This window comes from Eumetopias jubatus, unplaced genomic scaffold (assembly GCF_037043125.1).
Source record: "Eumetopias jubatus isolate StellerSeaLion01/CBP00866 unplaced genomic scaffold, mEumJub1_p1.0 scaffold_3, whole genome shotgun sequence".
Classification (NCBI taxonomy): domain Eukaryota; kingdom Metazoa; phylum Chordata; class Mammalia; order Carnivora; family Otariidae; genus Eumetopias; species Eumetopias jubatus.
Window position 1 is genome coordinate 44439255 of NW_028274809.1, and position 24318 is coordinate 44463572.

The 24318-nt window shown below is 39.8% G+C and overlaps 1 protein-coding gene and 1 pseudogene across 2 annotated transcripts in view; both read left to right on the forward strand.

The window, feature by feature from the left end:
* The first annotated feature begins 16373 nt into the window (after positions 1-16373).
* HIBCH (3-hydroxyisobutyryl-CoA hydrolase) overlaps positions 16374-24318 on the forward strand; it is a 106347-nt gene continuing 98402 nt past the window's right edge. The window contains exons 1-2 of one of the 2 annotated variants that reach the window (XM_028122555.2): positions 16374-16479; positions 23563-23605. In XM_028122555.2, the coding sequence (XP_027978356.1) occupies positions 16445-16479; positions 23563-23605 (78 nt within the window). In that variant the 5' untranslated portion in view covers positions 16374-16444. The remainder of the gene's footprint in view (positions 16480-23562; positions 23606-24318) is intronic. The other variant, XM_028122564.2, reaches the window with a different exon arrangement.
* LOC114224877 (protein SET-like) lies at positions 16996-23481 on the forward strand (annotated as a pseudogene).

Below are 24318 nucleotides of genomic sequence, written 5' to 3' on the forward strand. Positions count from 1 at the left end.
AAGAAGTCTTAAAAGTTCAAGGAGAAAATATAACTGAATTGCTTTTAATCTGAAAGTAAGCTTGGAACAAAGGGCAAAATTACAAAGGAAAAATGACAGACTTGACTATAGAATTTTTAATTTCTTTCATAAAAAAACCCATTAAGTTAAAAGACAAGTAAAAACCACCAAAAATTTGCAATATATTTGAGATAAGAGAGTAACATTTTTTTAAATAGAGGTCTGACAAATAAAGTATAAATATCCTGTTAAAAAATGGACAAAAATGTAAATTAGTGAGGTCATGAAAGAAAAATGTAAATGGCCAAACACATTTTTAAGGGAAGCGAAAACTTAAAACGCTAATGCACCATCAAGTTGACTGAGAATAAAAGCTAGTGATTTAGGCCAGGGACCCTTGAGGCAGGATGCGTGGCAGATGACCAAACTCAGTACTGAGAAGAACATAAATTGTTTCAGTGTTTCTGGAGGGCAATTTGGCCAAATGCAGTAAAAGCTTCAAAAATGTTCACACCCTTTGACTCAAAAACTGCATTTCTGGGAATTCATAATACAGGAATTGACAAATGTTTTCTGTAAAAGCCCAGATAGTAAATACTTTAGGCTTTGCAAGCCACATATGTCTCTGTTGTTTTTCTTCTTTGTATATGTGCTTTTGTTTTTAAAACCTTTTAAAAATAGGAGAGCAATTAGCTTGAGGACTGTAGAAAAACAGGCTGTGGCCTGAAATTGACGTGAGGGCAGTGATGTGTGCAAAGAGTAGACGACAAGAAAGTTCATCACAGTGTATTTGGTAACAGCCAAAAGAGAAAGCACACTAAATGTCTGAGGATAGAAATTAGTTACAGGGGCGCCTGGGTGGCTCAGTCGTTTAGCATCTGCCTTCGGCTCAGATCATGATCCCCGGGTCCTGGGATTGAGCCCTGCATTGGGCTCCCTGCTCAGCGGGCTCCCTGCTCAGCGGGAAGCCTGCTTCTCCCTCTCCCACTCCCCCTGCTTGTGTTCCCTCTCTCACTGTGTGTCTCTCTGTCAAATAAATAAATAAAATCTTAAAAAAAAAAAAGGAAATTAGTTACAACCAGATATGAGGAGACAAGGATTTTAAAAGTTTAAAATCTTTTAAAAAGGTGCAGAATGTGGGGCGCCTGGGTGCCCCAGTCATTGGGCGTCTGCCTTCAGTTCAGGTCATGATCCCAGGGTCCTGGGATTGAGCCCCACATTGAGCCCGGCATCGGACTCCCTGCTCAGCGGGAAGCCTGCTTCTCCCTCTCCCACTCCCCCTACTTGTGTTCCCTTTCTCTGTCAAATAAATAAATAAATAAATAAATAAATAAATAAATAAATAAATAAAAAATAAAATCTTTAAAAACAAAACAACAAAAAAGTTGCCAAATGATATTTATTGCATGAGATAGTATTCATGACTTATTACATGGAAAAATACAGTTAAGAAAACCATATCTATGTTACATCCCAAAAACAACATAATTCTGTGTATGTATGCAGAGAAAAAGATATGGAAAGATGTAAACACACTAAGATGTTGATAGTGGTCTTGGGTAGGGGTGAGATTGTAGATATTTGGTTTTCTCTTATGTGTGTGCTTCCTATAATGGATATATATTCTTTTGTAATAAGCAAAAATATAAGAAAATTCACTTAGGCAACAACAACAACAACTTAGGTTGTCAATTTGAGAAAATCTGTCCTGGATTCACTCTCCCAGATGAAGCTGTTTGCTGTCTCTTCTGTGCTCCTCAAATGCATAATGGTCTTTTGAGTACCATTATTTACTTAATTAGAGAATGGTTAATACCATCATTTAGTTAAGCATTGCTCTATTATTGGATCAGGGTTCCTGATGTTTCACTCTGGTAAGTATGCTGGTTATTTTCTGCTAGCTCTCTGCCAGATCCATGTTCCATCCTTCTGTGCTAGATTCTTGTCTTTCTGAAGGCAGAACCTTCATCAACTATTTTCTCTGGGCCCTCTTGCCAGCTGGCTTCCAGGTAAGGTTGACCAATGGGTGATACCGACAATAGGTTGGAGGGTGGAAAAGGAGAAAAGTTGGGGTCTTTAGTCCTACCTCTTTTCCCAGTTTGGACCTCTAAGTCAAGGCAGCTCTTGCTTCACTGCTCTGCTGATTTGATCTCCTCCCCTTATCCCTTCAGTCCTAGCGATGGTCACAGCCTCTTATGTTGCAAGAGCCTGGGTACCTTCACGTCTCTTATCATCTCCATGTCACGTTCTATCCCTTCACCCTACTGTAAACCTAACCCAGAACTTCTGTAAATAATCCCTTCAATAAAATCTCTTCTGCTGAGACATCTGAGTAGAGGTTGGTTCTTGTTAGGACAGACTGATCATATAAAAGAACACTGATGAACCTGATAGAACACGAATCTTTTATTTCTTAAGTGACAGGCCTGGATATGCTCAGATTTTATATCTGAGATTTGGACTATTTGCAAGGTAATTATAGAAAGATTTACAAGTTTCCAAAAGCAGGAATTTAAAATTACTATGAGGCCAGTGTTGGAGAATGTAACGCTTTGACTATTGTTCCCACTTCTTCAGTAGTTTTTGAGAAGTAACAGTCCATTGCATTTTATTGAAATCAAATAGTACAATAATAGTGGTGTTCAAACTTCTATGTTTTCAGTGGAAACTTTTTAAAATGTTTCTTTTTTTTTTTAAAGATTTTATTTATTTATTTGAAAGAGAGAGACACAGCGAGAGAGGGAACACAAGCAGGGGGAGTGGGAGAGGGAGAAGCAGGCTTCCCCGCGGAGGAGGGAGCCCGATGCGGGCCTTGATCCCAGGACCCTAGGATCATGACCTGAGCCAAAGGCAGATGCTTAACTGACTGAGCTGCCCAGGTGCCCCTCAGTGGAATCTTTAAGAAAATATTCTTATATTGCCTCTAACAAATAAATAAAAGTCAGATGCAGAGTTAAAGGAAACTTCCTCATCTTAAGGCATACTCTGAGACCTCCCTGCAGAACCCCAGAGCTCTTCGGAACATGGTTTGGAAACACAGATTTAAAGAGTCCGTGAGTTCTAGAAGATTTATCCTTCCAGTGTCTGTTGTACTTCTTTAGGTTAGACTCCTAGAATTACATAGTCTACAATATGACTTTATCAATTGCCCTTCAAAACACTCCTCGCTGTGAGTGATGTTGCCTATCTCATTACTGCATCTATTATCAAATACACACAAAAAACCCTTCCTAATTTTTCATCATAGTCTTAATTCCATTTTTATTATTGCTGAGACAATTTTTTCCACGTCTATTTGCCATTCGTGTTTCCTTTTCTCTTCTGCCTTCCCCCCCCTTCTTTAGCCACCTTTGTATGTTTGGCCATTTCTCTATTCATTCAATATGGATTAATTCCTTGTAATGCATCTGGGCACAGTGCTAGTGGGTATAAGCAGTAAACAGTATAGTTATGCTTCTGCCCTCCGGGAGCTCATGACTAGCAATATTTTAGTCTTAGTATTTATCTTGTTCAATTCCATTGACAATATGTTAAGAATGGCAACCTTTTGGGGCGCCTGGGTGGCTGAGTCATTGGGAGTCTGCCTTTAGCTCAGGTCATGATCCCAGGGTCCTGGTCAGTGGGGAGCCTGCTTCTCCCTCTCTCACTCCCCCTGCTTGTATTTCCCTCTCTCACTGTCAAATAAATAAATAAAATCTTAAAAAAAAAGAATGGCAACCCTTTGTCACATTTGTTATGAATAATTTTTGTAGTTTGCCTTTTCATTGTATTGTAGGGCTTTTATTATTTACAAAATCAAAATTTTTTATGGAGTTGTCTCTGTATCTTTGTTTTTATGCCTAGAAAAGCCTTTTTAAAAGATCGGACCAATATTCACTTATGTTTCTCCTAATACCTTTTACTATTTGATTTTTAGGATTTAAGTTTTTAGTAATCTGGAAATTATTTTGAGAGGCTCTAAGTTGATTCCTCGCCCCACCCCCCAAATATCTAGTCAATTTTCCTGACATTGTTCTTGAGCAAACATCCTTTTCCACGAATGTATGATGGCCAATGTATACATTAAGCTGTTTTGTGCACTAGGCCATATTTCTGAGCCTTCTATTTTCTTTCTTTCATCCTCTTCTGGATTACTGTGCCAATGGTATAGCTTTTTTTTTAAGATTTTATTTATTTATTTATTTATTTGACAGAGAGAGAGACAGTGAGAGAGGAAACACAAGCAGGGGGAGTGGGAGAGGGAGAAGCAGGCTTCCCACTGAACAGGGAGCCCGATGTGGGGCTTGATCCTAGGACCCCGGGATCATGACCTGAGCCGAAGGCAGATGCTCAACCACTGAGCCACCCAGGTGCCCCAGCATAGCTTCTTAATATCAATAGAGTAACTCTGCCAAAATTCACCTTTTCAAAATATTCAAAAATATTCTAAATAAGTGCTTTCTGAGGAAATTATTGACTTTTTTTCTGGTTATAAAATCAATGCATTATGAAGAAAAGGTTGTGGAAACTCAAAAAATATGAAAAATGTAAAGAAGGAAAAAAAACCCACCCCCAATACTATAACCATTAGCATTTTAGAGTATAATGTTCCATCTTTTCTCTGCCTGTATATTTATTTTAACAAGTATTACTAAACATGTTGTTTTATGAACTGTTGTTTAATCATCACATACGAGCATTTCACCATATCGTTAAATATGCTTTATATTGTTTTTGAAATATGATTTTTAATGGCACATTAGCCAAAGCCTCTCGGATAAGGGTCAGCAGTAGCACGGGCTGCAGGCAGCTCTCACTGTCTTTCCGGACTCGGTCATGCCCTTCCTCAGGTATACCGAACTAGATCGAAAGTCACTAGTTGCTCTCTCATAGGTCAACGTCGCATACCTGCCGCTGCCACAGCTCACAACCTGAAATCGGCTGCTGGACACTTGTTTTTGACTAGCTCACTGGATTTTAATGAGTCATGCAGCATTTGCCATCCACGTATCTTCTGTCAGGCATATGTAAAGATGACTTAACTGTAGGATATCATGTAGTTAACAAATAGGGAAAATGGAGGTTATCCATACAAGGAATAAATTTGAATTGATTTAGTTGTAAGAGATTCCTAGCACCGTATTGCACAATCTTATTTTTGTGTTCCTTTTAAATCATTAACTAGTATGAGTCGTTTATACTTGTCTTAGAAAAGATTGAACAACCCTCGTGAAAACAGTGTATCTATGACTTTTTTTTAGATTTGAGGTAGAAATCCTTAACATTTGTGGTAGAATGTTACAACTTTGTGAGTTTTCCTTCAGTTACAGTGCAAATTTACTGAACTATATAAACTAGTGAGAATTGGATACGGTATTGAGGCTACAAGTGGCTGAGTTATCAAAAGCAAAGGATAAATTTTTAGAACAAGTCATGCAGGTATATTTATAGGCATTTTCCAATGCATGGGCTTATAGGCTTCTGCTTAACAAAATTTTTTGGGCTTAAGTATTTATCTTTATTCTATCACTACACACACACACACACACACACACACACACACACACACAGAGTGTATATATGTTCATAAAATTGGAATTATATGCATTCCCACTTTTCCACAGACATGTTGCTAGACGTAAAATATAGTAATTGCCAAAGCCTTGAGTATATGGATCCTTAGGGTCTCAGCTCCCCTCTATCTCAATTAACCCTGGATTAAATTAAATTAGATTAAATTAAATTAAATTAAATTAAATTAAATTAAATGCTGGACTCTGAGAGCCAAAAGTTCAGGGAAGGGACACTGGATTACCTTCTCCTGGGCTTCATTTGAACATTCCTTAGTGAACTGCCCAGCCCAGCCCCCCCTGATTAGGTGTAGAGTGTTCTGCTGTTCAGTACAAAGGTTACCCGCTGGAGCATGCATATTATCAATGAGTCATTTCCTCCAATTCTTAAACTTTCCTGGATATTTTCTTGTTTTCTTTAGTTATCTAGAGAAAACCTAAAATTAACTTACTGTTGGATCCTCCGTGATACTCTTTAGTTTGTAAGATCATTTTATTACGTACTTCGTTATCTCAGAATATTTACATCCTGATTGCTTATTCCTTTTGTGTACTTTCCTTTGGAATAAGTTTGCCTAGCTTTATTTTTAGAACTGTTAACAATTTCATAATCTATATTTTGGATATTACATGACAAGGATGATTATGACATTCATTTCATAGGGAATAGGACATTAAACATCTTTTAATTTCTTAGGCATTCCATAATAGAACTTTAAGAGGCTCCTTTAAAATATCTAACACCCAGAATCAAGTTCTTTTCCTAAGCCACACCCATATTATCTCCTTCATACATCATATTACCAAATCATTCTTGTAAAAACTTAAGCCAACATGAGACTGGAAAAACAAGAGGAGACAAGAAGTGGATCTCTCATATGCTGATTATACTGGGTTTTTAATTTGTTAAATAACTTCTTTCTCTGATATTTAAGTGCCTCATTATTTAGGTAATATTTGGGGATCTATATTTGGGCACATGGGACTGTGCTATGACTCCTGATACCTTACAACTTAAAAATAATCCTAGCTTTTAAAATGTCTTCACAAATATTAAAATCTGACCCTAAATGATTTTCACAAGTGTTTTTATAGAACGTGCTGACACTGAAATGTTTGCTTACTGTGACTAATCTCGAGTTTCCACAAAAGAAATGTTATAAATGGAAAGAAAACCTTGGAAAATTAGAAAGAACGTACACTTGTCTCCTTTTTTTTTTTTTTAATTTTTTTCACAGTTTCTTTCTTCATGCAGATTTCCCCCCTCTTTTTCCACAAGAAAAGTTAAATATATCACCTGGCAAATACAGTTACACTTTATCTTGGAAATAATAGTAAATGCAGTTCCACAGATGCCTCTGTGAGGACCAGTGAGTTAAGTGAAAGGTGCAGATGATTGCTTGACACCAAGATGAGGAAAAGGAAGTGAATTCCCAGCCACCACGCACTTTTCCACGCCATTTCTGGCCTCCTGCTCTCCAACCCTTTCAAGTGAGTGTGGACGTTCTGCCCTTAACACACTCCAGAGTCTGGAAGCAGGTCAGCATACTGCAGCAGCTGTCTCTAAGTTGTTGTCCTTGGAGTCACAAGTTAAAACTTGAAAAAAAAAAAAAGAAATCTTTGATGTTACCATTTACCATCAATCTTTGATCAGCTGCAAATTATTTCCTACTTCATCCACTCTGAATCTTAAAAACACATACCAGACATTGCTGTCTTGCCTTCTACCATCTGTTTGCTCTAAGCAACTCTCTTGCTCCTAAATATAGGCAGAAATTTCACAAATTTCCATTGATTTTACCACTAATATCATGAGATGAGTTATTTTTGTTTTTTTGATTTAGGATTTGGAGGAAAGGGGCTCGAAGGAGGCATTTTGAGCATTGTAGCTGCAAGAATAGTGACAATTACAACTTTCTTTCCTTAGCTCTCAGGGAAAGTGAATATAGTATTAAGAACATAGAAAGTCTCACCAGCTGAGCATCAGAACAATATAAAAGTGACCCGGAAAAGGACTCAAAGCTTTCCTGTATGAGTGGAAAAGTGTATTATTTTGACATTCATTTGATTTATTTCTCCTCCCCCAAAGAGATACCAGATATTAGGGAACCTAATGTTCATCAGGGGAAAGTCTATGCATACTTTAACACAAATTTTAATCTACTTATCTTTTGTAATTATTATTGCTATGTATGCATACACACAAACAGTTTTACGGAAACCCAGGAGAGTTTAAAGGCCATAATTGTTACAAAAGATCTTCCTGATTACACAGTTCCCTGTGGGACTTGCTAACATCACAGAATTTGTAACCCAACTTACCAAACTTAGGACAGATCAGTTTACTCATTTACTCATTTCAGGAGGTAATTTTAAATACATATTGCTACACTGAGGTCCTCAGACTGTACCTATATAATGTACATATTTTTAAATAATGAAGATAATTTGACATTGCATATTAGGAACATGCCTGTTATTAGAAATATGCAAATAGACACTGCACTATTACTATGTATCAAGGCCTATGTTTTTTGCATTCTTTACAATGTTAGTATTACATCTTGTGTTGTGTATGTGTTATGTACCTATTCTTAATGAGAGATATAATTTGACATGAAATATATCAGAATCAAGAGAAGTATTAAAGCTTTTTTTCTTTTTAAAATTTTCTTATTTTTTAAGTCAAATGCAGTAGTGAGATGGGGAAAGAGTAGAACAAGGAGTTTGATTTGTAACTTGACTATAAACAATCAATTGAGATAACTCACTAGCTTCAGACTGGCCATATTAAGACTTTTCTAAGAACTTTATTTGGAGAGACTATTTTATGGAAAAAACATAAGCCTTTTAGTCTTCTTTGATGTGGTACATTCACCACCTGGTGGCAACTCCCTAGAAATCCAGGGCATGTAGTAAAGAGAAAACTTGTCCAAAAACTATTTTGAGAATGACTTATAAAGAAAAATATGGTCGGTTTTATGAGTATTTGTTATTTCCTTAAAACTACTTTTTAAAAATAAAACAACTGTTCTCATGAGAAACAATAGAAAATATAATTATAGAAAAGTACTGAGTCACCCATATTTTCACCACCACCTAAGGTTAACTGCTGTTAACATTTGGGGTAGATATTCTTCTAGAATGTTTCTGTGCACATTTTTTTTTTCTTACAGGAACGATTTCTGTTTTTAAATGTTTCTATTTTATTAATGCTCCTATCTTTATTGGCTGCTCTTTGAATCATTACTCTGGGCATCGAGACTGGTTGATGATCTGACAAATAAGCCATCCTTCCCTGCCAAACTCACATAATCTTGGAAGCCATGAACATCCCTAGTATTCAAATAGATGATTAAACCCCCCACCTCCGGTCCCTTATCCAAGGTGGCACATTCACAGCTCAGGAAAGTTAAAGTAGGCTAATGAGATTGCTCTGCTGAGTTCAGAAAATGAGAAACAGATTGGCTAGTTAGCAAATGTGACAAAAGCAAAAGGAATATGTAAATAAATAGCTATTAAAAGCTGTATTGTGAGATGATGTCACGAAATACAGTCGGGATCAGACAAGCCAGGGCAAATCAAAACTTCTTGCAAGTCAATTAAGTATGAAGGTGCAGAAAAGATATAGGGAGGAGTGTGGGGAGCCAGACATGTTTTCTCTGATCCACTGGCTGTACTTCAAAGTGATACTGATAGAACTAAAATCCAATTATGTCATATTTCTGCTTAAATACCCTTTAAATGTGCCTTCATGAGCCCTTCGTGATCTGATCCCACCCTACCTCTCTAGTGCCACTATCAGAATCCTGGCGTTGCATGCTCTGTTCTATCTATGCAGTTTTCCTATGTCTAAAGCAGTCACTTCTGAGAAGACTTCTCTGATTTCTAGATTATAACAGGTGGCCTTACCAGGTGCTTCCATAGCACCATGTAATCTCCAGGGCTGCAGGGCCCAACACCTAACATAGTACCTGGATTATAATAGGCCCTCAATGACTAGACAAAGCACCAAGATAAAAGCAGGCATTTTGCAAGTCTGCATGAGATTGCATGTGGCCAAGAAAAGAGAGATAGGGAAGAAAAGGCACCCAGATGTGGTTCTACTTCTGAGATTTTTCTGATCCAGCTTTGGTGTATGTGGTCCTTGCAGTAACTGCACTATAATGGGCATAGTCCAGTCCTGTTCGTTGGGTGGCACGCAATGAGTAGCACAAACATACAAAAGGGCAAGGGTACTGGTCAAAATATGGCAGAGCTATGGTGCACTGCAGCGCTGTGAGGGCAGCTCTGGGGTTAGCCTGCAGCAGGTGGTCTCAGCCAAGGGACGGGCAGCCTGATGGGCACCAGGCACACGCCTTCTGGTACACAAGCCCTGTTATCTTCCCGAAAAGGACTTGGCTCACTATGAACACATGGCAGCGTGGTCTAGCGTGGACAGCTGTGGTCTGCTGGCTGGCACGTGCCAGGTTGGTTTTCTCAGTGGCGCCCACCTGGGGTTCTTGGGGCCAGATTGACCAGATTCGCTGACATGGACAGTGGGTGTTTATTGATTGGTTTAGAAGTATTTCAATGTCTTAAAAATCATGTGGCCATACTGATGCTTATTTACTGAATATTAACCTTGCAGAAGGGCTTATTTAACTTACACTGGGCACTGAGCAAGAGGAAAAGGAAGGGACCCAGATTTCATTATTCAACTTTGGGCATCTCCAGAACTCTGAGGGTCTAGGAGGCCACTCATCCTGCCTATAGTACAAGGGAGAAAATGGTTAACTACCTTAAGAGAAGTGATCTTGGGTCACAGGCTCTACCGTATCTCATACTGTTCACCTTGTTACGTACATATAAGAGAGAATGTTGATACCCTTTGGGATCAATAAGTTGAGATCAGCATTATCATTGGATCAAGATCTGTTTTCTGCCCTGCTTGTTAGTAATAGTTGAGCAATGCCTTGCTTCTTGGCCTCCAGTTGTATGACTCAATTCCTTTTGTTTGGGAAGACACCTGAGACTCTATGCAGGTGGTCTATGTGCTATGCCTCCTGTGGTCGGTGCTGGCCAAAGGGGTACACTGAGGCCACTACACTTATACAGCCTTGGGTTGGGATCAATGAGATCGTTCTAGGTCAGGCTTTTTCCCTGGGGCTTGGCACAAAACAAAAACAAAAACAGAGTTGGCTCAAAACAATCTTCCCACAAAAGGCCACTTTTCAAAATTTTGGGAAGTTCAGGAATGAAAAGAAGGTGAAATGAGTGGGTTTCAGTACTCTTCCAAGAGGTCTGATAGAAAGGGGTGGAGGGTTGAGCCTTAAGACTTCCTACCTCGCTCATGGGTAACAGAGCAGGGTAGATCTGACCAGGGGGCACAGCCTCAGGCTGGTTAGAGTTAAGAAAAAGTACAGCTGCAGAGGCTCTCCTAGAAGTGGGCTTTTGGGACAGTCAGAGTGAGCAGCTCATTTCTGGCATTGGAAGAGATCTTTGTCTAGTATCAGGAGTGAAGGGTGGGGCTTGGCGTGATGAGGTACCTCAACCCAACAGTAGTGACCTTTTGGCAAGCTTTTCAGAGCCTTTCATTGATTACCAATCATTGTTTCTGACAGGAAAAAGCAGGAGGAGTCACTTGTCTGTCATTCAGTGCTGGTGTTGGCTTCTGGATAATCGCTCACATGTTGCGGGTACTTAATTCGTCTGCGAGGAGCATCTGTGTTTTGACAAATAAATTTTACAACCTTATTTTTCCATACCAATGCCAGGTTTACACTGATCAAAATACACACAGAGTTATTTGTATACAAAATCTCTTTCCTAATTAGTTAATTAGTATATCAAATTTGTATGGCTGTTTAGCATGTTCCAACACTAGGTTTTTGAAAAATTCAAACAACATATAAGATACAGTTTCTATCCTCAAGGAATGTATAATTCGAGAGAGAAAATTAGCATTCAACAAATAAGCAAGAAATGAGTGATGAACTATGATGCTGATTAGAAGTAGAACTCAAATTCAGGAGAGAAAAAAAAAAAGGAGCCCAGTACAGGTTAGAGTAAGAGGCTATTGCAGGGAGGTAAGACTCAGGATAGGTCTTCAGGATGGAAAAATTTTAGAAGGGGATAAAAGAAGAACAGCTTTCCTGGCCTGAGGAATCACGTGAGCCAAGGCACAGAGGCAGGAAATCAACACTATGTCCTCGGGGCCATCCGGGAGAGACTGTGACAGAAACGAGGAGGGCAGGTTACATGGGAAATAAATTTGGGTAGTTAAGGCGGAGCCCTGTGTCTGTTGCCTCAAAGGTCAGTCAGTTTGAACTCAGTATTACAGACCACCACTGTTCAATAATAATGCCACATATGTAATTTAAAACTTTCTATGCCACACTAAAAAAATAAAAAGAAACGGGTGAAGTTCATTTTAATAATATATTTTCCCTAACCCAATATGTCTAAAATCTTACCATTTTGACATGTAATCAATATTAAAAATGTTTTTTACTGCTCCAGGTGTTAAATTTAAATTAAGGAAAAATTTAGTTCCTCCACTGCATGGACCACAATTCAAGTGTTCAATAGCCACATGTGTCTAGTATTGGACAACCTAGCTTTGGACAATTGTGAGATGATTTAGCAGCTGAATAATAAGCCAAAGATACATGGTATCTTAGGGAGGATTTGTCGTCAGTGAATTGAAGGGTGCGATGATCGTGGGAGAAGAGAGAAGTTAGATCTGGAATGAGTTTCACGTGGGCACTACAATGGTAGCAGTGGGGGCATTAAGAGGATGGGGCAAATCTGAGAGATGCTTCAAGAAATAATTGGTGTGCTTGATGACTGGTTGGTAATGAGAAAGGAAAAAAAAATTTGAGAGTAGCAGCCAGCTTCCAAACAGTTCTCAATGATCCCAGCTGCCTATTCATACCCTGGTGTAGTCCCCTCCCACGCTGTACCAGGTGTGGTATGCGTGACCAATATAATGAGGCGGTGGTGATGGTACATCACTTCCAAGATTAGGTTATAAAAGATACTGCTTCTGTTTTGGTGGTTCTCTCTCTTGGATCACACACCCTGCAGAAATGGAGCTGCTACACTGTGAGCAGCCCTCTTGAGAGGACCATGTGGTGAGGAACTGAAGCTTGCCAACGAGCCCATGAGTGAGTTTGGAAGGGGGTCCTCCTGCCCTGGTTGAGCATTCAGATGACTATAGTCCCAGCAAACACCATGACTGCAACCTCAGGAGAGACTCTGAGCCAGAACCACTTCTCAGCCTCTCTCTGATTCCTGAGTCTCAGAATCTGAGAGAGATAATAAATGTTTATTATTTTAAGTTGCTGAATCTTGGGGCAATTTGTAACAGCATTAGATAATGACTACATCAAACAACAATAAAAAGGTGACCTAATTTAAAATGGGCAAAAGAATTGAATAGCCACTTTACCAAAGAAGATAAAGAGCATACAAAAAAGTGTTCAATATCATTAGACACCGGGGAAATGCAAATTAAAACCACGGTGAGACACACATCAACAGGCTAAAATTAAAGATGGACAGCACAAAATGTTGGTGAGGATGTGGAGTGACCAGAATTCTTTTATTTTATAATTGAGATATAGTTCACATACCATACAGTTCATCCATTTAAAGTATAGAATTCAATGGCAATCATTAGCACAATACATTTAAAAATATTTTTATTACTCCATAAAGAAACCCAGTACCTCTTAGCTGGTACCCTCCAATTATTCTACCAACACTTCTGACCCCTAGGCCACTTTCTGTCTGTATACATTTGCTCATATTAATGAAGTTAGCATGTGGTCTTTTGTGCTTGGTTTCTTTCACTTAGCATTGCGTTTTCAAGTTTCATCTATGTTGTAGCATGTTTAGCCTTAGTTCATTTTTTTCATTGTCTAATATTTCATTATATAGATATATCACTTTTTTAAAAAAGATCTTATTTATTTATTTGAGAGAGAGAGAGAGAGAGAGAGAGAGAGAGAGCACGAGCAGGGGGAGGGGCAGAGGAAGAAGGAGAAGCAAACTCCCCATTAAGCAGGGAGCCCGATCCGGGACTCAATCCCAGGACCCTGGGATCATGACCTGAGCCGAAGGAATATGCTTCACCGCCTGAGCCACCCAGGCACCCTGGATATATCACTTTTTAAATTATTTTTTTATTTTTTATTTTTTAAAAAAATATTTATTTGAGAGAGAGAGAGTGTGTGCAGGAGCAGGGTGAGGGGCAAAGGGAGAAGCAGGCTCTCCGCTGAGCAGGGAGCCAGACGTGGGGCTGGATCCTGGGACTCCAGGACCACGACCTGACCCGAAGGCAGTTGTTAACCAACTGAGCCATGTAGACACCCCAGATATATCACTTTTTTAAAATCCATCAGTTGAGACACATTTGAGTTGTTTCCACTTTTTGGTTATTATGAGTAGCTATAAACATTTGTGTGGACTACTTTCATTTCTTTTGGGTATATACATAGTGGAATTATTAGGTCTTATGGTAACTCTGTATTTAACCAATTGAGGGATTGCTAGATTTTTTTTCCAAAATGGCCATAAAATTTTACATTCTCACCAGCAGTGTATGAAGATTCTTATTTCTTTACATCTTTACCAACACCTCCTATTTTCTATCTTTTTGATTATAACCATCTTAGTGGGTATAAAGTCATATCTCATTATGGTTTTGATTTTCACTTCCTTGATGGCTAGTCATGTTGAGGATCTTTTCGTATGATTATTGATCATTTGTAGATCTTCTTTGGAGAACTGTCTATTCAGATCCATTGCCCGCTTTGAAATGGAATGATTTTTTAAAATTATTATTGAGTTGTAATAGTTCTAGGTACAAAATCCTTATTAAATATATCATTTGCAATTTTTTTTCCTATTCTGTGGGTTGTCTGCAACTAGAATTCTTAGTCCAAAATGATATTAACACTTTTGAGAAACATCTTCGGTTATATAATTTGCCCAAGTTCACTAAACTATTAGCATGCTAGGGACAGAACAAGACTGACTACATAATTTGTAGACCTGTCTATAGCAAAAAGAAAATGTGGGGCACCTTGTTAAAAAATTGTTAAAAGTAGAACAGGGCCCTTCTAAGCATGGGGCCCTGTGAGACGCAGGTTCCATGCACATGAAGCTACGGGAACAGGGAAGATTTGAATCTTGGGCTGTTTAACAGGAAAGCTCATGCTTTCCAATAAACCATGCTGGGTTGAATGATCCGTTCATTTTTTGGGCACGCTGAATGAGACATGATGGCAATGTCAGATGCTGATATCAGATATTGATGTTCCAGAGCTGGTTAAAAACTGAATTATAGGTCAGTAGTTCCTTCTGTGATGCCTGTTTGTCTTCTGTTCAGTGGGCATTTGGTAATTATATTTGACCTAAGTTAGAAAAGTAATTTTTCATCAAAGTCTTGATAGTATCTATGCTAACTTGCCAAGACTAATTCCTCTTACTTCCCTCCCTCTGAAATTCTTCACTGAATTCCTTTTTTCTGACAAACGTGTCAATACTTTAGTGGTGATGGAATGTTTGCTGCTGGACATCTGGGTGTAACTGGACACAGAAACATTCTTCTTAATCGACTCCTCATGGATAAGGTAAATCTTGATTTAAGAGTAAGCTACGTTTGGAATATAATTATGCTTTCTTTTGTTGGTAAAGATGTATCTATCACCTCTTAGTGAGACAAATTTTGTCTGCCACTGAGGAAGAGTGGAGGATCTATAACTTTTCCAAAAAACTTGAAATATACCAACCCTAATGTTAAAGAATTTCTGCTGGGGTTAAGGCTAGGATTTAAACTACATCAGCGTCCTATTATCAAGTCTATTTCATCTGATTCGCAAAAAAGAGAATACTAAATTTTTTTTTAAAGATTTATTTATTTATTTTGAGAGAGTGAGAATGAGAGAGAGTACATGAGAGCGGGGAGTGTTAGAGGGAGAAGCAGGCCCCTCGCCAAGCAGGGAGCCCGATGCGGGACTCGATTCCGGGGCCTCCAGGATCATGACCTGAGCCGAAGGCAGTTGCCTAACCAACTGAGCCAGAATACTAAATTTTTATTTTAATTCAAGCAAAGTTTTTCATGTCAATCCCTGCTGGTCAAGCCTAGCCCAAGAGAGCCTCTAGGGAACAATTTTTCTTTTTTTTTTTTTTTTTAAGATTTTATTTATTTATTTGACAGAGAGACACAGTAAGAGAGGGAACACAACCCAGGGGGAGTGGGAGAGGGAGAAGCAGGCTCCCCAAAGAGCAGGGAGCCCGATGTGGGGCTCAATCCCAGGACCCTCAAGTCATCTTGAGCCGAAGGCAGACGTTTAACGATTGAGCCACGCAGGCGCCCCCCCACTTTCTTTTTTCTGATATATTTATTTGAGAGAGGGGGAGGGGCAGAGGGAGAATCTTGAAGTGGACTCCCCACTGAGAGGGGAGCCCAACATAGGGCTCCATCGACCATCCTGATCCCAGCCAAAACCAAGAGTCTGATGCTTAATCTACTGAGCCACGCAGGAACCCCTCTAGGGATCAATTTCTTTTGTCCTCTTCAGCCGGGTTCCGCTCCTTACCGCTCCTTCAGCCCTGCCCCACCTCGCCCTCCGCCTTCGCTCAGCCCCGCCCCCCAGCCGAGCCCCAGCCCGTCCTCTCCACCCGCCCTCAATACATTTCCTCCCGCAGCGGTTCTCGCCCCGCCCCTCAGCGTCGCGCAGCTGAAAAACATCCCGTCTAGGGCCTCTCTGGCCGCCTGGAGGACTTGTCATCTGTGTCCGGCGGCGCTGGGAGGAGCAGGGCGGCGGTGGGTGGGTCTGACGTGAGGCGACTCGATTCTCCTGCGCGCCGCCTTCTACTACTTTCCGCTCGCGGGTGTCTTTGACATGGGGCTGCAGCAGATGTGGAGGCTCGTGTGGAGGTGAGTGAGCGAACTGTCTAGCGCAGGCTCCTGGGCTGTGCTCGCCGAGGTTGCAGAGGGTCGTGCGCCGGTGGGGACCGTCTGGCCTCGAAGTTTCTAGTGACACTTGGAGGCGCCCCTCTTAGAGCTGAGCCCGGCCTTCTCTGTGTCTCGCTCTTACTGTGTTTAGCACCTTTGCAGCATCCCCTTCGTTTTCTGCCCCTCTGGCTCTTATTTAGCCTTGACCCCCACACTACTTTCTTTACTTTTGATCCCCCATTTCCTTTCTTCAAAGCTGAGTATAGTTTGGGGGACAGGCAGGGTTTCAGCATGGAGGAATTTTTTTTTTTAAGATTTTTTACTTATTTGAGAGAATGAGAGAGAGAGAGAGAGCATGAGAGGGGGGAAGGTCAGAGGGAGAAGCCGACTCCCCGCTGAGCAGGGAGCCTGATGCGGGGCTCGATCCAGGGACTCCAGGATCATGACCTGAGCTGAAGGCAGTTGCTTAACCAGCTGAGCCACCCAGGCGCCTTCAACATGGAGGAATTTTGTGGCATGTTTTGTGTAGCTAACGAACGCTCCTGCTTTGGCAGTTGTTGCACCTGCGCTTGTGGTGTGACTTTATTGTTCAGTTCTGTCGGATGGCTCCAGCCTTAATCCAGGTGTGTGGAACTTTGAGGCTAGTGTTGTGGACACATAACGTGGCTTGGTGGAGTATGTGTCCAAACATCGTGTTTAACTTTTGGAAAGTGCTGCTGAATGCAGCTTGAGCTCTGCAAAGGAAATCTGGTAGTAATGAGTTAAGGAAGTTAGGCAGCGTTAGTCTTGAGGCCTACTGCCTGCCCATGTGCATTCAGGTGGCAGCTGTGACTACTTGAAGGGAGAAGCATCTTATTTACTCCATAACTTCAGTTGCTGAGTTCTTTAGCCTTTGAGTTTGCCTTGGGGGAAAAGGATGGAAATGTTTATTTGGTTTAAGAAGGGAATAGTCTTTTCTCTAGAGATAAACGTCTGGTTGTTTAACATTGTATCCACAGACCTGTGTCTCAATCAATGAAGAAAAATGGAGGAGTTGCTTTCCTTCTTCATTTTTTTAATACCTCGAAATTAGCTGTCCCTGTGTCTCTGAACAGCTCAGGGAGAGATGGCAAATACTAAGAAAATCAGCACGTGTCATTACTGCGGCTGCTTTTTGAAGTTGTGAGCAAATACCAAGTTATCTGAGAAACAAATTGGGAATACCTGCTAACAAAATTAACTGACTTGGGAAACAATCTGTCATCCCCAGAATTCAGGCTGGCTTTATTTATTCCACCCCTCATCTCAGGGTGCAGACTGATTAGGTGAGTCCTGGACCAGTTTAGGGGTTTGATTAGGGATGCCTTTTCCAGGGCTTTGGAGTGGGTATTGCCCTAGCAAAGGAGAGACCTGAGGCCAGTGTCACCTAGTCTACAATAGCCTAACCCATAAATGTATTAAGGAATAGGGTGCCACAGAGTGTTTTGGAGAGGAAATAAGGCCTCTGTGCTGTGGTTGACATTGTTGGGCAGTTCCTCTTGAACTCTGGTCTCCCTTGGCTCTCTGCCACTGTCTTTCCCATGTACCTCTCCACTAATTCTTATCTTGTCATGGTGCCAGTACAGCCCCTGGGCATTTTGGGGGGAGTTCCCAAATAAAGTACCTCTCTGAAGAGAACTCTCAAATTTGTGTGTCTAACCTTGATTTATCATAAATGCTAGTACAAGTCACAACCACCTGAACATCTCATTTGCACCTCAAGTGTTAATTTGCACATAAGTGTAACCCATACTCATCTGCACTTTCAACTTCTTGGAACTATTGTTCTTCTAGATTTTTAAAGTTATCTAAGTTCTTCCACACTCCCAATCCTTATTTCTTCCTGCTGATTCAAATTTGAACAATCTTCTCAAATTTTTCAGTTGTTCATTTTGCAGAAACTTGTTTGGTGGACTTATTCCCAATTTGAATAGCTTCTGCATGTGACTGCTAGGTTAATCTTGCTAAAGTTCACTTCAGGGCCTGCCATTCTTCTGCTAAGAAGTTCTTTGAGGTGTCCTCCTACTTATGGAATTAAATAAAAATTTCCCAGCCTGATTTCAAAGATTTGGCCCTAATTCATGAATTCTATAATAGTGTTATATTCTAGCTTCTGGGAGTTCTGGGCCCTTTTGTTACCTCGTAGCCAATCTGGCTCTTGTTTCTTATTAAGGCCCTTGAAGTCCCAAAAGAAAGCAGACAAGAAACAAATATTTAAACAAAAGTCATACTTAGTTACAAACTCTGATAAGTGTCTTAAAGGAAAAGGACAAGCAGGAGAGATTTAGAAATGAAAGAGAGGGGTCGGGAGGCTCTTCAAAGAGGTTGGTCTTGGGGCGCCTGGGTGGCTCAGTTGGTTGGGCGACTGCCTTCGGCTCGGATCATGGTCCTGGAGTCCTGCATCGGGCTCCCTGCTCAGCGGGGAGTCCGCTTCTCCCTCTGACCTTCCCCCCTCTCGTGTACTCTCTCTCTCTCATTCTGTCTCTCAAATGAATAAATAAAATCTTAAAAAAAAAAAGAGGTTGGTCTTTTAAGTTGTTAATAGTACTCCTTGCTTTCTCCATCTGCTCTATAGTGGGCTGAACCACGTTGTTTTGGTTCTTTTTGAGCTGCCTCTTTTTCTTTTACACAGTTGTTTCGGAAGGCTCAATATTTGATTTCTCTGTTATATTTTTTCTGTGTTAGGAGTCACAGCCCCAAATGCAGAGGCTAAGAAGGAAGCATCTAGTAATGCTGGCTAGACAACAGCAGTGGTGACTGGTAGGGAACTTGTGAGCTAGAGAAAGTGCTCTGTGTAAAGGAGCCAGCTTCTCAGCCCCAGGCCGGCATTGTTACCATTATAGAATGTAGACCCAAGGTTTCTATAACTGCTAATTTTTCTGGGAAACTGAATTTTTTGGTGAAATCTTTTGATTTTAAATGTCTGGTTTTAAAACACTGCTAACCAGACAAAACACATTAGTAGACCCAGGCAGCATTCAGGCCACTAATTTTCAGCTGCAGCTTTTTCATTCCTCAAGGACAGCTGAGACTTTCTTATGCCTCAGTGATTATCTGTGCATGTGACTTTGTGACATAGCTTCAGTTCTGACTTTTCTTTCAAACTCCAGTCTCTCTACTTGCTGTTGAGTGTTTCCACTTATGTCAGTACAGGCTCAAGAAACTGAAAATGGACTTTATATTTCATTCTACAAACCAGCTAGTTTCCTTGCCAGCTTTTTCAGTACCTATAGTCTCTTAGCTACCCTAGCTTGAACTCTTAGAATTGTTATTAACAAAGTTCTTTTCCTTTCCATTGAGTTTTAACTTCATAATATCTCCTAAAAATCATTCCTTTGTTTCTGCAGCTGCTGTTCATCAGTTCATGCCTGAATTGCTTGGCCTTGGGTTTGATTTTTCTGTTCTATTCACCTTCTATCTTGCCTACTTCTGCTGTAATCTTCATTAAGCACTATTTTCATTATTTCATCTTAAACAGTTCCATGAGAAGTTGTTTAATTTTATAAACTTGTGTGTGATTTATCGGAGAATTGCAGAAATCTCCTAAATGATAATGTTCTCATCCTTCTAAGACAGTTGTTTTTAACTTCAGCATGTCTCAGACTCACCTGGAGGGTTTGTTAAACACAGATTTTTGGGCTCACCCCACCGTTTCCAATTCAGTATGTCTGGGGTGCGTCCAACAATTTGCATTTCTGACATGTGCCCCTGGGATGCTGGTGGTGCTGGTCCAGGAACCACACTTTGAGAACAGCTGCCCCAAGCAGATAAGTTGACCCTCACCTGAAGGAAGTAAGTCTAAGAAAGTGATTTAGTAAATTAGTAGCTGGAAGGTGCATGTCCTCTTCCCCTCCACCAGATGGCAGTTTTGGAGCCAACAGGAAGGAAAGGGAAGACCTTCAATTCAGAATTATTTGGGGACTGAATACTCAAATACATTTTTGAGATGTAAAAGTTAACAGCAGATTTTAAATAACGGTTGAGTAGAAATTGGAACAAATAAAATTAATATTATTATATAGAGGCTGGTAAGGAACTTAGTTGTACTTAGGTTTTTCTGTTTTATAGCAATTGGTCCAGAGCTTTTGGGATCTTTAAAATGCTGTGCACGGTGCTGTGCACTTGCATTTGGTAGGTTTACATGAACTTTCTTTGAATGAGCTAAAATTCTATCTCACGAATGAAACTAGGACTTGAAGCTAGGTCCGTGTGTTTCTATGCCATAGGTGGTACTTAAGCTGTTGGAAAAGACTACCCAGTCTGGTAGCACCATCTTTAACCTTGAACTGGCATTTGGGTACTGGTCTCATTAAGGAATTCTGGGTTATGCTGGATCTAAAGAAATTAGTGCTTAAATTTTTCATTCTTAATTTTATCTTTTCGGAAGTTTTTAAGTTCAAAAAAAATTTTTAAATGGTGCTTCAGGATAAATATAGCTCAGATTTTAAAAGTCTATATGAAATCCCTATTTAGAAAATATCCCTAAATAAGCTAGTATCTGTCACTTCAGTTTAATTTTTATAAAATATTGATTTTAATGACGGCTTGTTTGTGCTTTGGAATCATTTGGGGGAGCTTCAAACAAAATACTTATGCCTGTGTCCCACCTCCAGAGTTTGAGTTAACTGGTCTTGGGTGTGACCTGGGCTTTGGAATGTTTGTTAGAGTTTCCAGGTGATTCTAATGTGCAGACAAGTTATGGAATTACTGGGCTAGAATAAGAATATTTTACTTGTGGTAAAACAAATTCAAAATATGCTAGTCTAGAAATGTGAAGTGTGACTGATTTAAACAAATCAGTGGTTTCCCTTTTTTGGGGGGTAGTAGTAATCAATTTAAATGTAATATAAGAGGAAAGTAAGAATCCTGGAAAGATGTATTACAAATATTTTTATAAATTCAGTCACCTAAAATGTAGCTACAATGATGACAATGGGCATATTACCTTTTTTCATGGCTCAGCTAAACAGTTGTCCCTCAAATCTCAAAGTATCCTTGAAAAATTAGTAAATTGGTGATTTATGAGTTCCCTCAGATAGTATATGTATCTATACATGTGCACAGTCCTTAATCAGGCTGCTGCTGCTACAGATTCCACCCTTGACTTGACTTCATACATCTTAACTTTCACTTGTTTAGCATGCATCCCAATATATCTTAATAACACTATTTTTATATGCATCTCTCTTCAGTATACTTTGAGTTGCTTGAAGGGAAAAGCAATATCTTTTGGGGGACTTTTAAAAAAGGCCTGAATCATAGGGGCGCCTGGGTGGCTTAGTTAAGCGTCTGCCTTTGGCTCAGGTCATTATCCCAGGGTCCTGGGATCAAGCCCTGCAATGGGGTCCCTGCTCAGTGGGGAGCCTGCTTCTCCCTCTCCTGCTCCCTCTGCTTGTGCTCACACTCTTTTTCTCTGTCAGATAAAATCTTAAAAGCCCGGAGCATAAAAATACAATTTGATGAATTTTCACAAACCGAACGTATCCATTTCACTGGCACATGGATCAAGAAAAAAATGATAGTACCAGCATCTCAGAGGCCCTCCTCATGCTCCTTCTAGTCACTGCCCACCCCCATGCTGCTTTTACTTATTTAATTGTAATGTACATGAAGTACTGAAATGTACTATTCTGAAGTCTGTAGCTCAGTTAACTTTTGCATATGTATACAGTCCTGTAACCATCATCTAGATAGAGATAATTTCTGCCACTCCAGATTTCCTCCTGCCCCCCCAACTTCCCCCACCCTCTACCATTTTGACTTCTGTTATTACTGATCACTTTTGCCAAACTGTGTCTTAAGCTTTATATGTCTAGCCTAACACTTTTAAAACAAACTTAGAAGTGTGTTATGTTTCTTTTATAGCTTGCTTTTTGTAATTTCTATCATGACTATCCATATCATAAGTATTTATTTTTAAATAAATATTTTTATTGGCTTTGTATTGGTTTTGTGTAGATGACCGTTTATAAAATATTACTAAAGGCGACTGGACCAAGTTGCTGCCTTCACCCTTTGCCTCCCTCATCCCCGACCCCACCAGGGTCAATAAAAAGGAACTCAACTTCAACCACAGTGGAGCCCATAAGACCTCAGAAAAATAACAGCAAGGAGCAGTTGAATACATTAATGAAGTACAGAATGCAGTAGACTTGAACAAGCCAGTGAGATTTTGAAAGTAGAATAGACCTATAACACTGCTGACCACTTTTTTTCAGAAGAGGTTGGAATTGATTGTCCAAATCCTACATTTTTGGGTTAACATTTGTCACTCATCCACAAGTGTCTGCACTGCATTATTTGACAAGAGTTGAAGTGACAGAATTTGAAGATATTAAATCAGGTTACAGAATAGATATTTTGATGGAAAACCTTACTTTGAAAATAAAGTTCTTTCCAAGGAATTTCATCCAAATGAGAGTGGTGATCCATCTTCAAAGTCCACTGAAATCAAATGGAAATCTAGAAAGCATTTGACAAAATGTTCAAGTTAAGTGCAGAATAAAACCAGCAGGAAGAGAGAGCATGAGAGACCCAGAGAGCTCTTTCTCTGGTTGGCTGATGATTCTGATGGAGGTGCAGATGAGTTCAGGAGAGGTCATCAAAGATGATACTTGGCCAAATCCATTATAGTGCCACTTGGTTCTTGACATGATAATGAAGGAGATGAACATGATGATGAGTGGGAGGAAGGAGAGGAGGATGAAGGAGAAAGGATTAATGGAACTCTAATGGATTCTAACCTTTTTAAATTTTCTCCAGGCCTCTGGAGCAAGTTGCAGTCTTCCCAACTCCCCCACCTCTTGTGTTCAGTTGCTCTGTTTTTTGAGGTCCCTTTTCCTTTATACCTTGGTTTTCAATTTATTTTGGGGGGAAATACCTTGAACAGAATACAGTGGGAAAAGAATCTCTACCCTTTTTTGTTCCAAATTCATTTTTTTTGTAATACCTTTTAGAAGAGGCTAAAACAAAAGGAAATACAGTATTTATACATTGAGACATGACTGCTCATGTTACTGTGTTCATTGTATTCTACATTTATTTCAGGTTTAATTCATTCAAAAGAACTGATATCATACTGCAACATTTGGTAAGTTTGGATTTTGTTTTGTTGGCATTGTTAGATTATAATGTGCAATGTAAAATGTCATTGTTAGGGAAGTAGAGGAATACTGGCAGATTTTGTTGCCCTTCTTGCACCATGGTTCCTAATTTTATAGGTCAAGACTTGACACATAACTAGGAGATGGTATAAGGTTATGAGTAAGAGCGTGGACCTTCAAGTCAGAATGCTTGGGCTTAAATAATGAGTCCACTACTTAATCTTGGGTAGATTACCTCATATCTCTCAGCTTCCTTTTAGACATGATAAGATGGGGATAATAGTATCTATCGTAGAATGCTTGTGAATAATAAATATTTCATTTAAAAATCTAGCACCAGTGCTTGGCATGTAATCATTTTATACTTGCTAGCTACTATTGTATTTATTCTTCCAAAGCTTAGATGCCTTTAGTACCCTTTCAGAACTTAGATGTTTTTAGTTTACCATTTTGAGAGGAAGAAATAATTTTTATTCATTTTTGTATCTCAGTGCTATGGACTGAATCTTTGTATCACCCCAGAATTCATATGTTGAAGTCTAATTCCCAGTGTGATGGTATTTGGAGGTGGGGGCCTTTAGGAGATGATTAGGTCAGGAGGGTGCTGTTCTCATGAAAGGGATCAGTGACCCTATATATAAGAGAGACTCCAGAGAGCTTTCTCACCTGTTTTGCCTTGTGAGGAAGGACACAGTGAGAA